The 16,932-nt window shown below is 41.1% G+C and overlaps 1 protein-coding gene across 1 annotated transcript in view; it reads right to left on the bottom strand.

The window, feature by feature from the left end:
* The window catches only part of LOC124599816 (protein scarlet-like), a 327,851-nt gene that overhangs the window by 32,686 nt on the left and 278,233 nt on the right, over nt 1-16,932 (bottom strand). The window contains exon 7 of the mRNA XM_047136109.1: nt 11,290-11,442. Within this exon, the coding sequence (XP_046992065.1) occupies nt 11,290-11,442 (153 nt within the window). The remainder of the gene's footprint in view (nt 1-11,289; nt 11,443-16,932) is intronic.

Here is a 16,932-nt window from a genome sequence, read left to right as displayed (position 1 = left end):
GTTGCTTTACTTCAAGTTTTCAACACACCGCATGCTGATGGCAGAAATAAGTCCAGGCATTAACTTTGTGCAGGCATGGGTTAGGGCTGGCTGTTTCCAGCAAGAGTGAGAGCAAGGTCATCAACACTGCACATGTGCGAGACAACTTAGATAGTCCCCACACATCTGTCACACACCACGCGTATAGTGATGTAACACATGTTGCTACTGTGATTCAAACTTTGCTTAAAAGACGCTGGGAAATATTGTATGATTGAAGGTCGAGACAGTCGGAAGCAGCTGCAGACCATAAACACGCCTCGCGCGACCCGCAGGCTGAGTTGCTGTGCTCTATGCAGCATACACAGCCTACGCTATGTACGTAAATTCTCATCCACCCTCTTTTAAGCAAAGTTTGAATCACAATAGCAACATGCGTTACATCACTATACATGTCTTTTCCAGAGCGTTTGAATGATGGTAAAAAAAGTATAGCATCCCATTTAAAAAACATGTACTTACCTCATTAGCCCAGTCAATATAAACATTGTGATTATCGTGCATGTACCAATGTATGTGCCCCATAGCCCACTATGATTCGCCAAAAACCGCATGCCGATACGCGCAATCGCCCCCGGAATAAAGGGGGTGTTACGTCTTACGCGACTCACCCTGTGTGTGTGTGTGTGTGTGTGTGTGTGTGTGTGTGTGTGTGTGTGTGTGTGGTCTATTTTTGACATAGGCCTTTGTGGTCAAAAGTTCTTTTTGTAAGTCTTTTTGTTGGCCTAGCTGTGACTCAGCATCTTCGCTATATGGTGGGTAGCAACTACCATTTTCATAATATTGTTAAATTCCATCCTGGATTTTCCACTGTTTGATTTTACTGTATGTACTCATATTTTAACATTTCTACATCTGCAGATCCATTAAAGCATCCATTAAAGCTGAACCTGTACAGTAGCCACCACTTGTACAGTAGCCTCTTCATCAATACAATACCCAAGTTTAGTGGCACTTGCAAGTTTTAGTGATGTCTGCAGTATTGTTATTTCCACCATTCTCCTACGTATCATACCCTACACAAATTTTGATACAATCAATGAAAAGTCACAGTATGTTTAGTCTGTAGGTACAATATGTGGACCAAGAATTTTTAAGTGAATTTATCTGGCACAGGCATTTTCACTCTTATACAAAGGAAATGCTAGAAGTCAGCTTATAAATGTAAATAAATTGGTGAAATGCAGTGGTCCTGCATTTATCTGATTTAATGACAACTATTTCACTAGCATGCCTGAGATGAATACTGTAACATCAGTTTATCCCACTCAACACAGTAAAAATCATGGAGCATTAACAAAGCACATCTGTTTGAGATGCCTAACAAAGCACTTGTTGACATTTGTTATCTGCCAATGACACCACACCAACAACAACAGTGACTTGCATGTTGTAGAGCCAACATCAACTGGGACACTGAGTGACATTCTGTAGTGATAAGCAATGAGTCTCACTTCTGTACTTGGCTACCAGATAAATGCCAAAGTGTTTGTAGATGACCTGGTGAAAGGTCACAGGAAGCATCTCCTGGAATTGAGAAGTGGAAAGCTATTGAATATTACAAGAGGACTAATTAGACAATTGCAGAAGAGAGGCTCAATGTTTGCCAATATGTGGCAAGAATGGTAAGCCATGTTTCCCTACCATTCATGAACAAGATAGCAAATAGCAAATTCCAGCAGAACAATCAGGACAATGTAATCTCCCACACTGCAAACACCTTGAGGAATGTATGGACTCTTCACTGGCCAACTTGTTATCTATAAAATTTTCTCAGGCTTCAAGCCGCATCCAGTTGTTTAAAATCCACGAACTTTCTATTGAGTTCTCAGCCATTGTCAAGTGGTGACTGTCTATTGATTTCTGCTGCCATCCTTATGTAGCCACACTGTCTTCAGTGATGCCACTGGTGCTTGCTCCAGAAATGTATATGGTAATGTTTTCATGGCGCACTTGCCATGCCAGCTTCAGCTTTCCGATGGCCGGGTTCCAAGCTGTGCTTACCTGCAGGCTGTCATCTTTATTGAGGAAGTTGTCAGAAATTTTTAACTCAGTTGCTACTTTTATAACGCTGTCCCAAAAATTAGTAGTCCATGTAACAACATATGTCTCGGCATATGCAGTACGGTGCTCGTTTTCTAAAGCATGTTCTGCCACCATTGATTTCTCAGGATACCGTAGGCGAAAACATTTTTTGTGTTCCACACAGCACTGTTCAATAGTATGTATAGTCTGTCTGATATAGAACTGTCCACACCCACATGGTATTTTATATACTCCTGGTATTCTGAGCCCAACATAGTCCTTCACAGGCCTTGTTAGCTGTCGAATTTCAGTTGGTGCCCTAAAAACCATATTGATTTTATACTTCTTTAGAAGCTGGCTAATCTTTCCTGTTATTGAACCACAGAACGGCAAGAACGCAAGCTTCTTCGTGCCCTGCTCGGTGGCCATCTTTGGCAAGATGGCTTGTGAAATCTGGTGGTTGTTGAAGACTTTCCGTAGGTGGGTCAGTTCTTTTGGAGTGTTCTTAGAACAGAACTTTTCTGCGAAGTGTGGTGATAGCTGGTAGCATGCGGGGTGGGTTTCCGATCAACAATGTGGCAGTCATCTTCATGTTGAAGCTCTTTTGTCTGTGTTTGATTTAACAATAACATGTTTTAAGTGGGGTCTGCCTTTAGCAAAACACAATTTTGTTTTTTGTCCCAGACATATTTCACTGCAGTTGCAGCATCACCAGTGGGTTTTTTATTATTATGGCTGTTAAACATAAGGAATGTTCTTTACTGTTTAAATACATATAAATATTCATTTCTAAATCGTAATTACAGGTCTTTGAAGAGCACATAAAATTGTGTATTTATACCTTCTTATCATATGGTGTGGTTTTCCTACTGTATTACGTTTTTACGGTGACTTTTTCTTTACAGTTTGTCACCTGCAACTATATACAACTTAATATAATGGAAGGAAACATTCCACGTGGGAAAAATTATATATAAAAACAAAGATGAGGTGACTTACCGAACAAAAGCGCTGGCAGGTCGATAGACACACAAACAAACACAAACATACACACAAAATTCAAGCTTTCGCAACAAACTGTTGCCTCATCAGGAAAGAGGGAAGGAGAGGGGAAGACGAAAGGAAGTGGGTTTTAAAGGAGAGGGTAAGGAGTCATTCCAATCCCGGGAGCGGAAAGACTTACCTTAGGGGGAAAAAAGGACAGGTATACACTCGCACACACGCACATATCCATCCACACATACAGACACAAGCAGACATATTTAAAGACAAAGAGTTTGGGCAGAGATGTCAGTCGAGGCAGAAGTGTAGAGGCAAAGAAGTTGTTGAAAGACAGGTGAGGTATGAGTGGCGGCAACTTGAAATTAGCGGAGATTGAGGCCTGGCGGATGACGTGAAGAGAGGATATACTGAAGGGCAAGTTCCCATCTCCGGAGTTCGGATAGGTTGGTGTTGGTGGGAAGTATCCAGATAACCCGGACGGTGTAACACTGTGCCAAGATGTGCTGGCCGTGCACCAAGGCATGTTTAGCCACAGGGTGATCCTCATTACCAACAAACACTGTCTGCCTGTGTCCATTCATGCGAATGGACAGTTTGTTGCTGGTCATTCCCACATAGAATGCGTCACAGTGTAGGCAGGTCAGTTGGTAAATCACGTGGGTGCTTTCACACGTGGCTCTGCCTTTGATCGTGTACACCTTCCGGGTTACAGGACTGGAGTAGGTGACGGTGGGAGGGTGCATGGGACAGGTTTTGCATCGGGGGCGGTTACAAGGATAGGAGCCAGAGGGTAGGGAAGGTGGTTTGGGGATTTCATAGGGATGAACTAACAGGTTACGAAGGTTAGGTGGACGGCGGAAAGACACTCTTGGCGGAGTGGGGAGGATTTCATGAAGGATGGATCTCATTTCAGGGCAGGATTTGAGGAAGTCATATCCCTGCTGGAGAGCCACATTCAGAGTCTGGTCCAGTCCCGGAAAGTATCCTGTCACAAGTGGGGCACTTTTGTGGTTCTTCTGTGGGGGATTCTGGGTTTGAGGGGACGAGGAAGTGGCTCTGGTTATTTGCTTCTGTACCAGGTCGGGAGGGTAGTTGCGGGATGCGAAAGCTGTTTTCAGGTTGTTGGTGTAATGATTCAGGGATTCCGGACTGGAGCAGATTCGTTTGCCACGAAGACCTAGGCTGTAGGGAAGGGACCGTTTGATGTGGAATGGGTGGCAGCTGTCATAATGGAGGTACTGTTGCTTGTTGGTGGGTTTGATGTGGACGGACGTGTGGAGTTGGCCATTGGCCCCACTTGTGACAGGATACTTTCCAGGACTGGACCAGACTCTGAATGTGGCTCTCCAGCAGGGATACGACTTCCTCAAATCCTGCCCTGAAATGAGATCCATCCTTCATGAAATCCTCCCCACTCCGCCAAGAGTGTCTTTCCGCCGTCCACCTAACCTTCGTAACCTGTTAGTTCATCCCTATGAAATCCCCAAACCACCTTCCCTACCCTCTGGCTCCTATCCTTGTAACTGCCCCCGATGCAAAACCTGTCCCATGCACCCTCCCACCGTCACCTACTCCAGTCCTGTAACCCGGAAGGTGTACACGATCAAAGGCAGAGCCACGTGTGAAAGCACCCACGTGATTTACCAACTGACCTGCCTACACTGTGACGCATTCTATGTGGGAATGACCAGCAACAAACTGTCCATTCGCATGAATGGACACAGGCAGACAGTGTTTGTTGGTAATGAGGATCACCCTGTGGCTAAACATGCCTTGGTGCACGGCCAGCACATCTTGGCACAGTGTTACACCGTCCGGGTTATCTGGATACTTCCCACCAACACCAACCTATCCGAACTCCGGAGATGGGAACTTGCCCTTCAGTATATCCTCTCTTCACGTCATCCGCCAGGCCTCAATCTCCGCTAATTTCAAGTTGCCGCCACTCATACCTCACCTGTCTTTCAACAACTTCTTTGCCTCTACACTTCTGCCTTGACTGACATCTCTGCCCAAACTCTTTGTCTTTAAATATGTCTGCTTGTGTCTGTATGTGTGGATGGATATGTGCGTGTGTGCGAGTGTATACCTGTCCTTTTTTCCCCCTAAGGTAAGTCTTTCCGCTCCCGGGATTGGAATGACTCCTTACCCTCTCCTTTAAAACCCACTTCCTTTCGTCTTCCCCTCTCCTTCCCTCTTTCCTGATGAGGCAACAGTTTGTTGCAAAAGCTTGAATTTTGTGTGTATGTTTGTGTTTGTTTGTGTGTCTATCGACCTGCCAGCGCTTTTGTTCGGTAAGTCACCTCATCTTTGTTTTTATATATATACAACTTAATGTAGGCAAAACATTTACGCAAAAAGTATGATTTCTAATCTGTTATCCATGTGCCTCAAATTAATAATTCATGTGAAAGGTGTGTGTGTATGTGTGTGTGTGTGTGTGTGTGTGTGTGTGTGTGTGTGTGTGTGTGTGTGTGTATTTATTTACATTATGTTTCACGTATGGTTTCTTTTTTCGTTATCTTCTTCATTGTTATGTTCTATGTATTGAGTTGCCACTGTCATTGTGACTGTCACTGTTTACCAGCTGTAATAACAAGATGGCAGACAGTGGAACAGTAGAAGCTGTGAAAACAAGATGGCAGACAGTGGAACAGTTGAAGATGTCATTTGCGGTTGTTTTGAATTTCTGAGAGGAGAGAGAGAGAGAGAGAGAGAGAGAGAGAGAGAGAGAGAGAGAGAGAGAATGCAGGTCTGATGAGGGAGTTAGTTGCAGAAAAAATAAGACAAGTAATAAAGAAAAACAAGAACAACATATTGACAGAAACAAAAACTGAAGAAGAAAAAACACGCAGAAAAATAAAACACAAACTTAAAAACAATGAGGCACTCATTATGAGATCAGACATGGGCAACACAATGATAATAATAAAACAGGATGAATACAAAGATAAAACCTTAAAATTTCTGGAAGACAACAACATAATAAAGGTAACCAGCGACCCAACACAAAGATACCAGAAAAACACACAAACACTTCTAAAAAATATCTCACACATATTCACAAAACAGAAGGTGAAGTGGCTGAAAAAAAAGAACCTCCAAGTACCTACACTGAACAGCCCAATAAAGCTCCACAAGGAAGGCATTCTGATATGCACGGTTGTCAATTTCAGAAGTGCAGCCACATATCACTTAGCCAGATAAATCCACACATACTTACAGAAACATTACACATACACAAACAACAGAAGCATACAACACTGAAGAGCTGATACAAAAAAAATCAAAGACATCATTGTACCCACAACAGCCACACTCACATCATTTGACATCACATCCATGTACACCAATATCCCCACCACAGAAACCATCAGCATCATCAAACAACAATTAGAAGGACAGGCAGAAATTCCCAAACCCCACATAAAAGCAATAGCTAGCATTCTAAAAGTAATTGCAGAGCAAAACTATTTCTCATTTGACAATCAGTTCTACTCACAAGAAGATGGACTTCCAATGGGGTCACCAATCAGTGGACTTCTAGCCAACATTTTTGTTAATCACATTGAAAACAAAATATCTGAAACAATATTAGGACCAAAACAATACCAGATAATATATTGGTATCATTATGTAGATGATGTCATATGCCTTCTAGATGAAACACCAAGTCGCATCCAACGACTCCATAGTGATATGAACAAAGTCCAGCCAAAAATAAAATTCACTTTAGAAACAGAAAACAACAAAATGTTAAATTTCCTTGACCTCACAATACACAGACACAACAACCAACAACAATTCTCCATATTCCAAAAAGTAACCACCACCAGCACAGCCATTCACAAACATTCCAATCATCTGACTACAGACAAACTAGCTGGTTTCCAATATATGCTACACAGACTGAACAAAACTCTACTCACTGAAAGCAACAATAACAATGAATTATACACAATCAGACAAATAGCTGTAAAGAATGGATATGACACAAACACTATAGATAAACTGGACCAAAAAATTAAAACAAAATTAAAAAAGAAACCCAACACACAAGAGCCTTCTGACCAATTTACAAACACACAGAACACACATAAATAAGAAACACCCACAACAACAAACAAATGGTTCATTCTCATCTACAACAACAAAGCAGCCCACATTATACGCAACATACTCAAAAAATAATGGCTAAAAATAGCCTACAGGACAGGCAACTCAACACAGATGAAACTAAATACAACCAACGCAAACACAGACAAACACAACACATCTGGTATTTACCAAATAATGTGTCAGGACTGCAAATCAGTTTGTATAGGACAGACAAGCAGAAACTTTAATACCAGATACACAGAACGCAGAAGGGCATTAAAAAGTAATGGCAGTCATTCCACATTTGCTGAACTCCTTACGGACAATAAACATAGCCTAACAGACATCAACACTGATTTGAACATTCTTAAATGCAGGAAGAAAATTATCAAATACAAAAAGATATAGTTGAAGGAAAGCAAGTAATAATAATAATAATAATAATAATAATAATAATGAGCGTATGGCATTGGTGGCCGGGAGACCCCTCGCGGGGCAGTTCGGCCGCCGCTCCACAAGTTCTTGTGAGTGAATGAGGATGAAATGATGATGAAAGACACACAACACCCAGTCATGTCGAGGCAGAGAATATCCCTGACCCCGCCGGGAATCGAACCCGTGATCCTGTGCGCGGGAAGCGAGAACGCTACCGCAAGACCACGAGCTGCGGAGAGCTACAACCTCTGCGATGGCATCTGTTGTGCTACTGTGCCTACATCAACCCAGTCCCAATCCAATGGACGTCGAACAGATGTGCAGAACTATAGACCTATATCTGTAACGTTGATCAGTTGTAGAATTTTGGAACACGTATTATCTTTGAGTATAATGACTTTTCTGGAAACTAGAAATCTACTCTGTAGGAATCAGCATGGGTTTCGAAAAAGACGGTCGTGTGAAACCCAGCTCGCACTATTCGTCCACGAGACTCAGAGGGCCATAGACACGGGTTCACAGGTAGATGCCGTGTTTCTTAACTTCCGCAAGGCGTTCGATACAGTTCCCCACAGTCATTTAATGAACAAAGTAAGAGCATATGGACTATCAGACCAATTGTTTGATTGGATTGAAGAGTTCCTAGGTAACAGAACACAGCATGTCATTCTCAATGGAGAGAAGTCTTCCGAAGTAAGAGTGATTTCAGGTGTGCCGCAGGGGAGTGTCATAGGACCGTTGCTATTCACAATATACATAAATGACCTTGTGGATAACATCGGAAGTTCACTGAGGCTTTTGCAAATGATGCTGTGGTGTATCGAGAGGTTGTAACAATGGAAAATTGTACTGAAATGCAGGAGGATCTGCAGCGAATTGACGCATGGTGCAGGGAATGGCAATTGAATCTCAATGTAGACAAGTGTAATGTGCTGCAAATACATATAAAGATAGATCCATTATCATTTAGCTACAAAATAGCAGGTCAACAACTGGAAACAGTTAATTCCATAAATTATCTGGGAGTACGCATCTCTAACGTCGATCAGTTGTAGAATTTTGGAACACGTATTATGTTCGAGTATAATGACTTTTCTGGAGACTAGTTGATCGTCGGTAAAGCAGATGCCAGACTGAGATTCATTGGAAGAATCCTAAGGAAATGCAATCTGAAAACAAAGGAAGTAGGTTACAGTACGCTTGTTCGCCCACTGCTTGAATACTGCTCAGCAGTGTGGGATCCGTACCAGATAGGATTGATAGAAGAGATAGAGAAGATCCAACGGAGAGCAGCGTGCTTCATTACAGGATCATTTAGTAATTGTGAAGGTGTTATGGAGATGATAGATAAACTCCAGTGGAAGACTCTGCAGGAGAGACGCTCAGTAGCTCGGTACGGTCTTTTGTTAAAGTGTCGAGAACATACCTTCACCGAAGAGTCAAGCAGTATATTGCTCCCTCCTATGTATATCTCGCGAACAGACCATGAGGATAAAATCAGAGAGATTAGAGCCCACACAGAAGCATACCGACAATCCTTCTTTCCATGAACAATAAGAGACTGGAATAGAAGGGAGAACTGATAGAGGTACTCAGGGTACCCTCCGCCACACACCGTCAGGTGGCTTGCAGAGTAGGGATGTAGATGTAGATGTAGAGCATCCCATCAGCTGAAGGTGGGTAGCTATTAGTTCATGGCCATTTATATTCAACTGGTATGATGTATCCTGCCTCGCAGCTGGGCAAAGCTGTCACGACAAAATATTCTCCTGGCTGCAGTATTGTTGATATAGTGGCTCACAGCGGCAAAACATGGAATCATTATCTCTTTCCACAGCAGCATAATAGAAGGCTAGAGAGCTTAATAAATTAGCCTTCTTAACACACAGATTCCCCAGGCGTTTGATGCTATGTCAGGTTTCCTCCCCGTAAAGGAGAGCACGGTTTCACTGCAATATATACTAATAAAATTTTATCGGCCTTCCAGCCACATCCAGTAGTTTAAAATCCATGAGCTTTCGACCAAGTTCTCCTCAGCAATCATCTAGTGGTGACTGTCAAGAGATTACTGCTGCTATCCTTATATAGCCGCACTGTTTTCAGTGATGTCATTCGTACTCACTGTAGCACAATATATATGGTAATGTTTTCATTGCACTACATCAGCTACAACTTTCCGATGAATGGATTCCATCTTGCACTCAGCTTCAGGCCACAGTCTTTATTGAGGGCGTTGTCAGAAATTTTTAACTCTATCAGATAACACTATTCTAAAAACTGGTAGTCCAAGCAACAGTCTTATAAAAGAAGCGATTGAGTTAAAATTTCTGACAACTCCCTCAACAAAGATGGCGGCCTGCAGCTAAGCACAGCTTGGAACCTGACCTTCAGAAAGATTAAGCGAGCACGGTAAGTGCACAATGAAAACATTACCACATATGGCACTGGAGCAAGCACCAATGGCATCACTGAAGACAGCACAGCTATATAAGGATGGCAGCAGCAATCATTCAACGTTTACCACTTGACAGTGGCCATGGAGAACTTAGCTGTAAACTCATGGATTTTAAACCACTATATGTGGCTGGAAGCCCGAGAAAATTTGGTCAGTATATATCACCACAAAACTATGCGTTCGTATACTTGTCACCTTTCCACCCACACGGCATGTCTGGGAATTGATGTGAAGACATATACTTGTACCATCCTCCAGCCAGCAATCTTCATGAACTGAAAGAGCATGTTTTAGGCATGGTGAGAAATTCCTTAAGATGATATCAGAAAGCTGTTTGCTGCCATATCACAATGACTGCAGCACAGCATAATGCTCATGGGGTCACTGGTGAATAATTTACATTAGTTCCTCATGGGATGAAAAATTATTTACTTACATGAGGACCATCTCCACATTTGATAAACATGGGACTGATGCTTGATGGTATTACACTTTCTGTTCCTGTCAGTGTATAATAGCTGTTGCCTGCTGTGGACCAACAATGTATACTAGTTTTTTTCATTTATATAACTGTCTCCCATCTGAGTGAAATAATTTTTCATCATGAGAAATGGTTTCTTATTGTTATAATAGGAACAAAAACTAGAAGAATATCAGTTCAAAGAAATTTGGGATACACAACTACCTGTGTGGCACAAGGCTGGTGCTTCCTGTAATTTGAATTTTACTTTTAACAAATTATAGATAAAATGGTAACTGCCCTGTAAGCTCTTATGTTTTTCTGGTTCTTGAGAGAAGTTAACATAAGAATTATCACTGTTTTGTTTCAAAAAAAATTGCAGTATTTTAAGGCTTGCTTCTGAAATTCTTCAGTGGTCTTATATCATCAGAGCAGAAATGCTGATCCTAATAATAAACAATGCAAGAAACAACCTGCATAACTTTATTCATATATCATTCTGAGGGAAATTGAATGTACACCTTATAGTTATAATAACAGTTACATCTAGAAGGCTAAACTCTGCAAGTGAAGTCTTAAGGTGAAACAGAACATCAGATGCTTAGAACATCAATATTTTCTGTTGCTATCATATTACAGTTAACTCAGGAAGATAACACAAATGCTGTACATCCTAATCATTTTTATTGGAAACTTAATTAGTAACCATTTATCAAACAGTTGCTTTTATATAAAACTGCAACTTTTAGAAATTGCCTATTTTAATTGCACATACCTGAACAGCTAAAGATAATCTCTTTCTCTCCCCTCCTGACAGTGCTGATAGTTTTGTGTTCTTGCACTTGACAAGACCAAGTTCAGAGATCAATGAAGATATCCGTCGCTGTCTTTGCAGAAATCTCACTTGGGCATCCATTTTCATGCAAGCCTGTCATGAACACAAAAAAGAAAATATTTTTTATTTGATGTAAGTGTTTTTATACAAGTCACACTTACCATTCTGAAAACAAAAAGAGGAAGTTAAAATAAAAGTATAGTCAATTTACGTCTGAAACATATTCGGACTGAATAAATTGTGGGGAATTCTTCACCAAATGTAATCAGTCATTACAACATTGTTTTATATAATTTCACAAACAGTTCTGACCTCCCATGCTTGGAAGATGACTTTCAGTGTGGAGGTTCTATATTTTGTGTTTAAGCAGCAACAATGACAGTATTATTTTGGCAACAGATGTAATATGAACTTTCTTCATCTTTACTGTTTCCCAGTGCTAATTTTATGTACACACTATTAATAATTAAAAAATCTGCAGTAACAGGTGGGAAGTGCTTCAAATTCTAAATTTAAAATACAATATTTTGGAAGTATCTAGTAATGGATTACATTAAATTTTGTGATGACTCCCCTGACATAACTCTTTCTATAGCTAGTAACTAACAGAACTGCAATAACAGTAAAAGCTAAAGAATCGTTCTACAGATTTAAAAAAACAATTATACAAACTAATTAAAATGAAAAATACAGAGTTTGGAATAGTCATTTATTTTAAATAAAACAGTTCACCTATTCCAGATTAACAACATTTTTCATTCCTCATTTGTCGAGCAGTTTGTTGCTATTCGTGTGGTCAAATTGTGATTATTACAAACAGTGTAAATGTGTTGGCCATACTGTTTACTGTGACCAACAGGGTATGGCAACATGTTAATAAACATATTGAGAGTAATACAAGCGAGCAAATGGTAGCTGATAATAAGTTTAATGCTGTCACTTGACTTAATGAATCAGTACAGTGCAGTGCACAATTTTAAGAAACATACAGCTTACAAGGAAATCACATAAAATTTTGGAACACAATGAGATGAAAGTAAAATAATATATTTTTGGTTGCAACTCATCAGGCTTGTGGATAGGTTATCTGCTGCAATTCACATAGATAGATCCTGGTTTTGGTCAATGTGTTTGCACACCAATGATGGCACCATCCAGAAATTTAAACATGAGATTGAGATTCTGCAACACTCAACTCCCATATTTCAATCACTGGATTCTGCACCACTTGCCAAATTGGCTTTGAACATAATGCTAAAATCTGTGCCAATTATACCATCAGCAGGTACAGTGATGCAACCACAGGTCAGTGCTTTATCCAGCCACACTGCAGAGTCAAGTGACATTGAACCCAATGTAAACATGCTACCAGTTCCAGTCCCTCCACCTGCTCTGGTACCACATACAAGAACAACAAACTTTCAGCTCTTGTGGCTCTCCCACACCATGTTTACCATTCTGGCTCTGCCATTTGTACCCAGCCAACCAGCTGTATGGTTCGCAATAGTTGAAACATTTTCACCCAGCAACAAATCTGTGATGACCTTGAACAGTTCACTTAAGTGATCAGTAATCTTTGTCAATGAGTAACTTCATTGGTGATGGATAACATCTTACACTCCTACTCTAACACCCTTACAATGCCCTCAAAATGCTGCTGATCTTACATTGCATAAAACCAATGGATCAGATGCTTATGCAGATCCTTTACCTTGAGATGTGTGGTGACAAGACACAATCTAAATTCTGGAAACATTTGTATGTATGATTGATGCCAGTATAATTTTGGACAATATGCCATCACACATCTGACAATAATTGCTACTACAAGTCTGACTAACCTTAATTGCTCACAAAGGACAATCATTATCCAAGTTGCTTGAAGTTGCTGACAGAGCACACATTATGATCAACTCATGTGCTGCAAGGCACTGGGAGAATTATCATTTCTACCAAAGACAGCCAATAGTTGGTGGACCAGCCCTGTGAGTGAATGCTTTACCATGATGCCATCTCCACCTGACGACCATCAGGCTTACCTGGGACCTACAAACTCTCTGTCAAGAAGTTGACTAAGCATTTAAGAGACATTGCAACTATGAACTGTGGCTGCAGGTAGTGCCCATACACACCATACCCTTATGCCCCAGTCATGCATTTATGAGCTACCTTGGTAGACATTTGGTGCTTTCATAGACACTTTGGTTGTAGGGCTATGAAGTGCATAAAACCATTTTATCATTTTTGCACCCAAACACCAAACATGATCTGATTTAGGTGTAACAGATCATGACATCCATCTTCAGTGCCTACCGAAAGGACCTGTTGATGTTCTGCAATACGTGTGCCATGTAGCACTACTCATTGTGCTGCCAACTGCAGTATGACAGCAACGCTGTCACTGTAGCATGACTACACTCTACCACATCACCGAGGCTAATCATCACTGACTGGTCTTCAGGCTTATTGTTTTTGATTGATATGGGATCGGGTGTCAGCATCTGCCAGCCACATACTCTCCTGATGCCAAGAAAGTCAATATTGTCCCTTTAATGGTAGCCAACAATTCCATCATACACAAGTATGGTTACAAGACTTTGCTGTTTGCCAGCAGACTGTTGTCTGGAAGTGGACATTCATGTCAACTGACATAGCTCAAACAATTTTGGGTTAGGTTTCCTCAAGCAAGCTACTGTCACTGTGGATATACAGAATGCTTGCCTGACACATTCTGTTGATGGTCACACTGTTCCCAATGTAAAAGGTTGTTCACATGCTCACAGCTTAGACAACTTAAATACTTCTTATTGAATGATGAAATGGGACAGTGGGAGTCCTACCACTGCAAAGTGGCATCCAAAATCCATAACATTGAAGATGATTATGCAACAATCAGTCATGAAATTACCGAATCACATGCAGAAAACAGTGTGTTAGAATTAGAAGATACTTTGAAGGCCACAAAATGCAAGCTATAAGCAGCTTGCAAAACATTGTAGATGCTTAGAACATCTTCACAGTGACCCTGCCTCTAATACAGCGGTGTCTTCGGAAACATAGCAACATAGCAAACCATGAAGCCACAGGGCATGGCCACATACACAATGGTGCACCATATTTGTACCAACTGTGGCCCAGCTGTTTCCTTATGCACCTACCAGATTGTGTTGGAACAACTACATGAGATCAAAGATTTTTGATGAGATGCTTCAGGATGGAGTCACATACCATTTGGACAGTTCTTGAGCCTCACCAGTCCATCTAGTGCACAAGAAAGATGGTTCATGGCATCTGTGTAGTGATTATTATGCAGCGAATGCCTGAACAATCCTGGATAGATACCTGATACCAAACATCCAGGATTTCACTTGTGCTCTGGTGCATGTGACTACTTTTCATGCTGAAGAAATCATTCCCACAGGAGAATCATGCAAACATACCATCATTTGACCATCGTGCAGACTCCCATATGGATGGTATAGTAACAAGCATCCCTGGCATAAAGAGATAAGCGAAAGATCTGAAAGCAAATAAGTCAACCAGTCTGAATGGAGTCCCAGTTTGATTTTACAAAGAGTACTTTATGGCACTGGCCCCTTATTTAACCTCTCACCCAGCACAATGTCTTAAGTGACTGGAAAAAAAGTGCAGGTGATTCCAGTGTATAAGAAGGTAAAGCATCACTCATGCAAAACTCAGCTTGCCCTTTTCTCTCATGATATACTGTGAACTGTGGATGAAGGGCAACAGGTAGATTCCATATTTCTAGCTTTCCAGAAAGCATTTGACATAGTGCTCCATCACAGGTTCTTAACAAAGGTACAAGCATATGGAGTAAGTTCACAGATAAGTGAGTGGCTCAAAGACTTCTTAAGTAATAGAACTGAGTACATTGTTCTCGGCTGCAAGTGCTCATCTGAGACAAGGGTATTGTCATAAGTGCCCCAGGGATGTGTGATAGAACTGCTGCTATTCTCTATATAATAAATAATTTGGTGATGGGATGGGTAGCAATCTGCAGTTGTTTGCTGATGATACTGTGATGTACAGTAAGGTGTGAAAGTTGAATGACTGTAGGAAGATACAAGATGTCTTAGACGATATTCTGGTTGATATGATGAATGGCAACTAACTCCAAATGTGAAAAAATGTAAGTTAATGTGGATGAGTGGCGTTCAGATACAGTATTACTAGTGTCTCGCTTGACACAGTCAAGTTGTTCAAATATCTTGGCATAATGTTGGAAAGCAATATGAAATGGAATGAGCATGTGAGAACTGTGGTAGTGAAGGTGAATGGCTGACTTCTGTTTACTAGGAGAATTTTAGAAAAGAGTGAGTCACACATTAAGGAGACCATATGTAGGGCATTTTTCCCTCACTCTGTTTGCAAGTGGAATAGGAAAGGAAATGACTAGTAGTGGAACAGGATGCCCTCTGCCGTGTACCATTCGGAGGCTTGTGGAGTATCTATGTAGATGTAGATGTAAATGTAGAGGTTTTTAGTGTCTCATTGGCAAAAAGTGTATAATTAGATTCAAATGGCAATCAAAGACATACTTAAAACTGCAGTGATAACACTATTTGGACTGTTTGAGTTTTTGGCTATCCCTTTTGGGCTGAAAAATGGAGTGCAGACATGGCTAGCTATTTCGCCAATATTCTAAGGGGCCTTCCATTTTGCTTTACTTACCTCAATGGCATACTAGTATTTTATAAATATGTCCAGTTACTTAGCCATCCTTTAAGGGCAGTGCAGCAGAGGTGAACTGACCATGAGATTATGCTCAGTGAGAACAAGGTTGTTGTCAGTGAACTTGTGGTAATCTTCCTTGGCTATAAAATGTCTGCACATGGCACCACATCCTTACATGGGAAGTTAGATACTTTGTGGCTCCTTCTCTGACCACAGAATTATTGATAACTGAGGTGTTTCCTCAGCGTGGTTAATATTTACCAACACCACCTCACATGAATCCATGCAACATGAAAGTCCCTCACAAATGCACTGGCAGGCCACAGGGTAACAGGCAAGTGCCTCCTCCAGTTGTTGATGCTAGCCGATATGTAGCACTACACCAAAAGGTGGATGGATATTGGAAGTTTCTTTTCCAAAAAACTGCAACCTAGCTAAACATGTTGGAGCACTTTAGTGATCTAAGAGATCATCTGATATTTCTGTCTCCTTGTTGAGGCCCAACCTGTTACCTTTTACACTGAACGCAAATCCATTGTGTCAGCATTTCAAAAGATCAGCAATAAGTACTATCCATGACAATTCAGACACATCAGATATGTCTACCAAATTACAATGGACGTACATCACATTCATGCTACTGATAACAATGTAGCCAACTACTTTTCTAGTATCAGCAGCCTAATGCCCGTTTAGAACTACAACGACCTCACCACTGCTCAATCTTCAACTGTTACTGAACAATTCCTCCACTGGCCTGTGCGTCCAACTGTTGGATGTACCCAGTGGCATGGCAAGTGTAAGGTGTGATGTATGTAGAAACAAACAGAGACTTTGCTTCACACCTGTTTCGACAGACAGACAGTGGCCACAGCCTAGCACTTGCCA

This window comes from Schistocerca americana, chromosome 1 (genome assembly GCF_021461395.2).
Source record: "Schistocerca americana isolate TAMUIC-IGC-003095 chromosome 1, iqSchAmer2.1, whole genome shotgun sequence".
NCBI lineage: Eukaryota > Metazoa > Arthropoda > Insecta > Orthoptera > Acrididae > Schistocerca > Schistocerca americana.
This window is presented reverse-complemented; position numbering and strand designations above follow the sequence as displayed.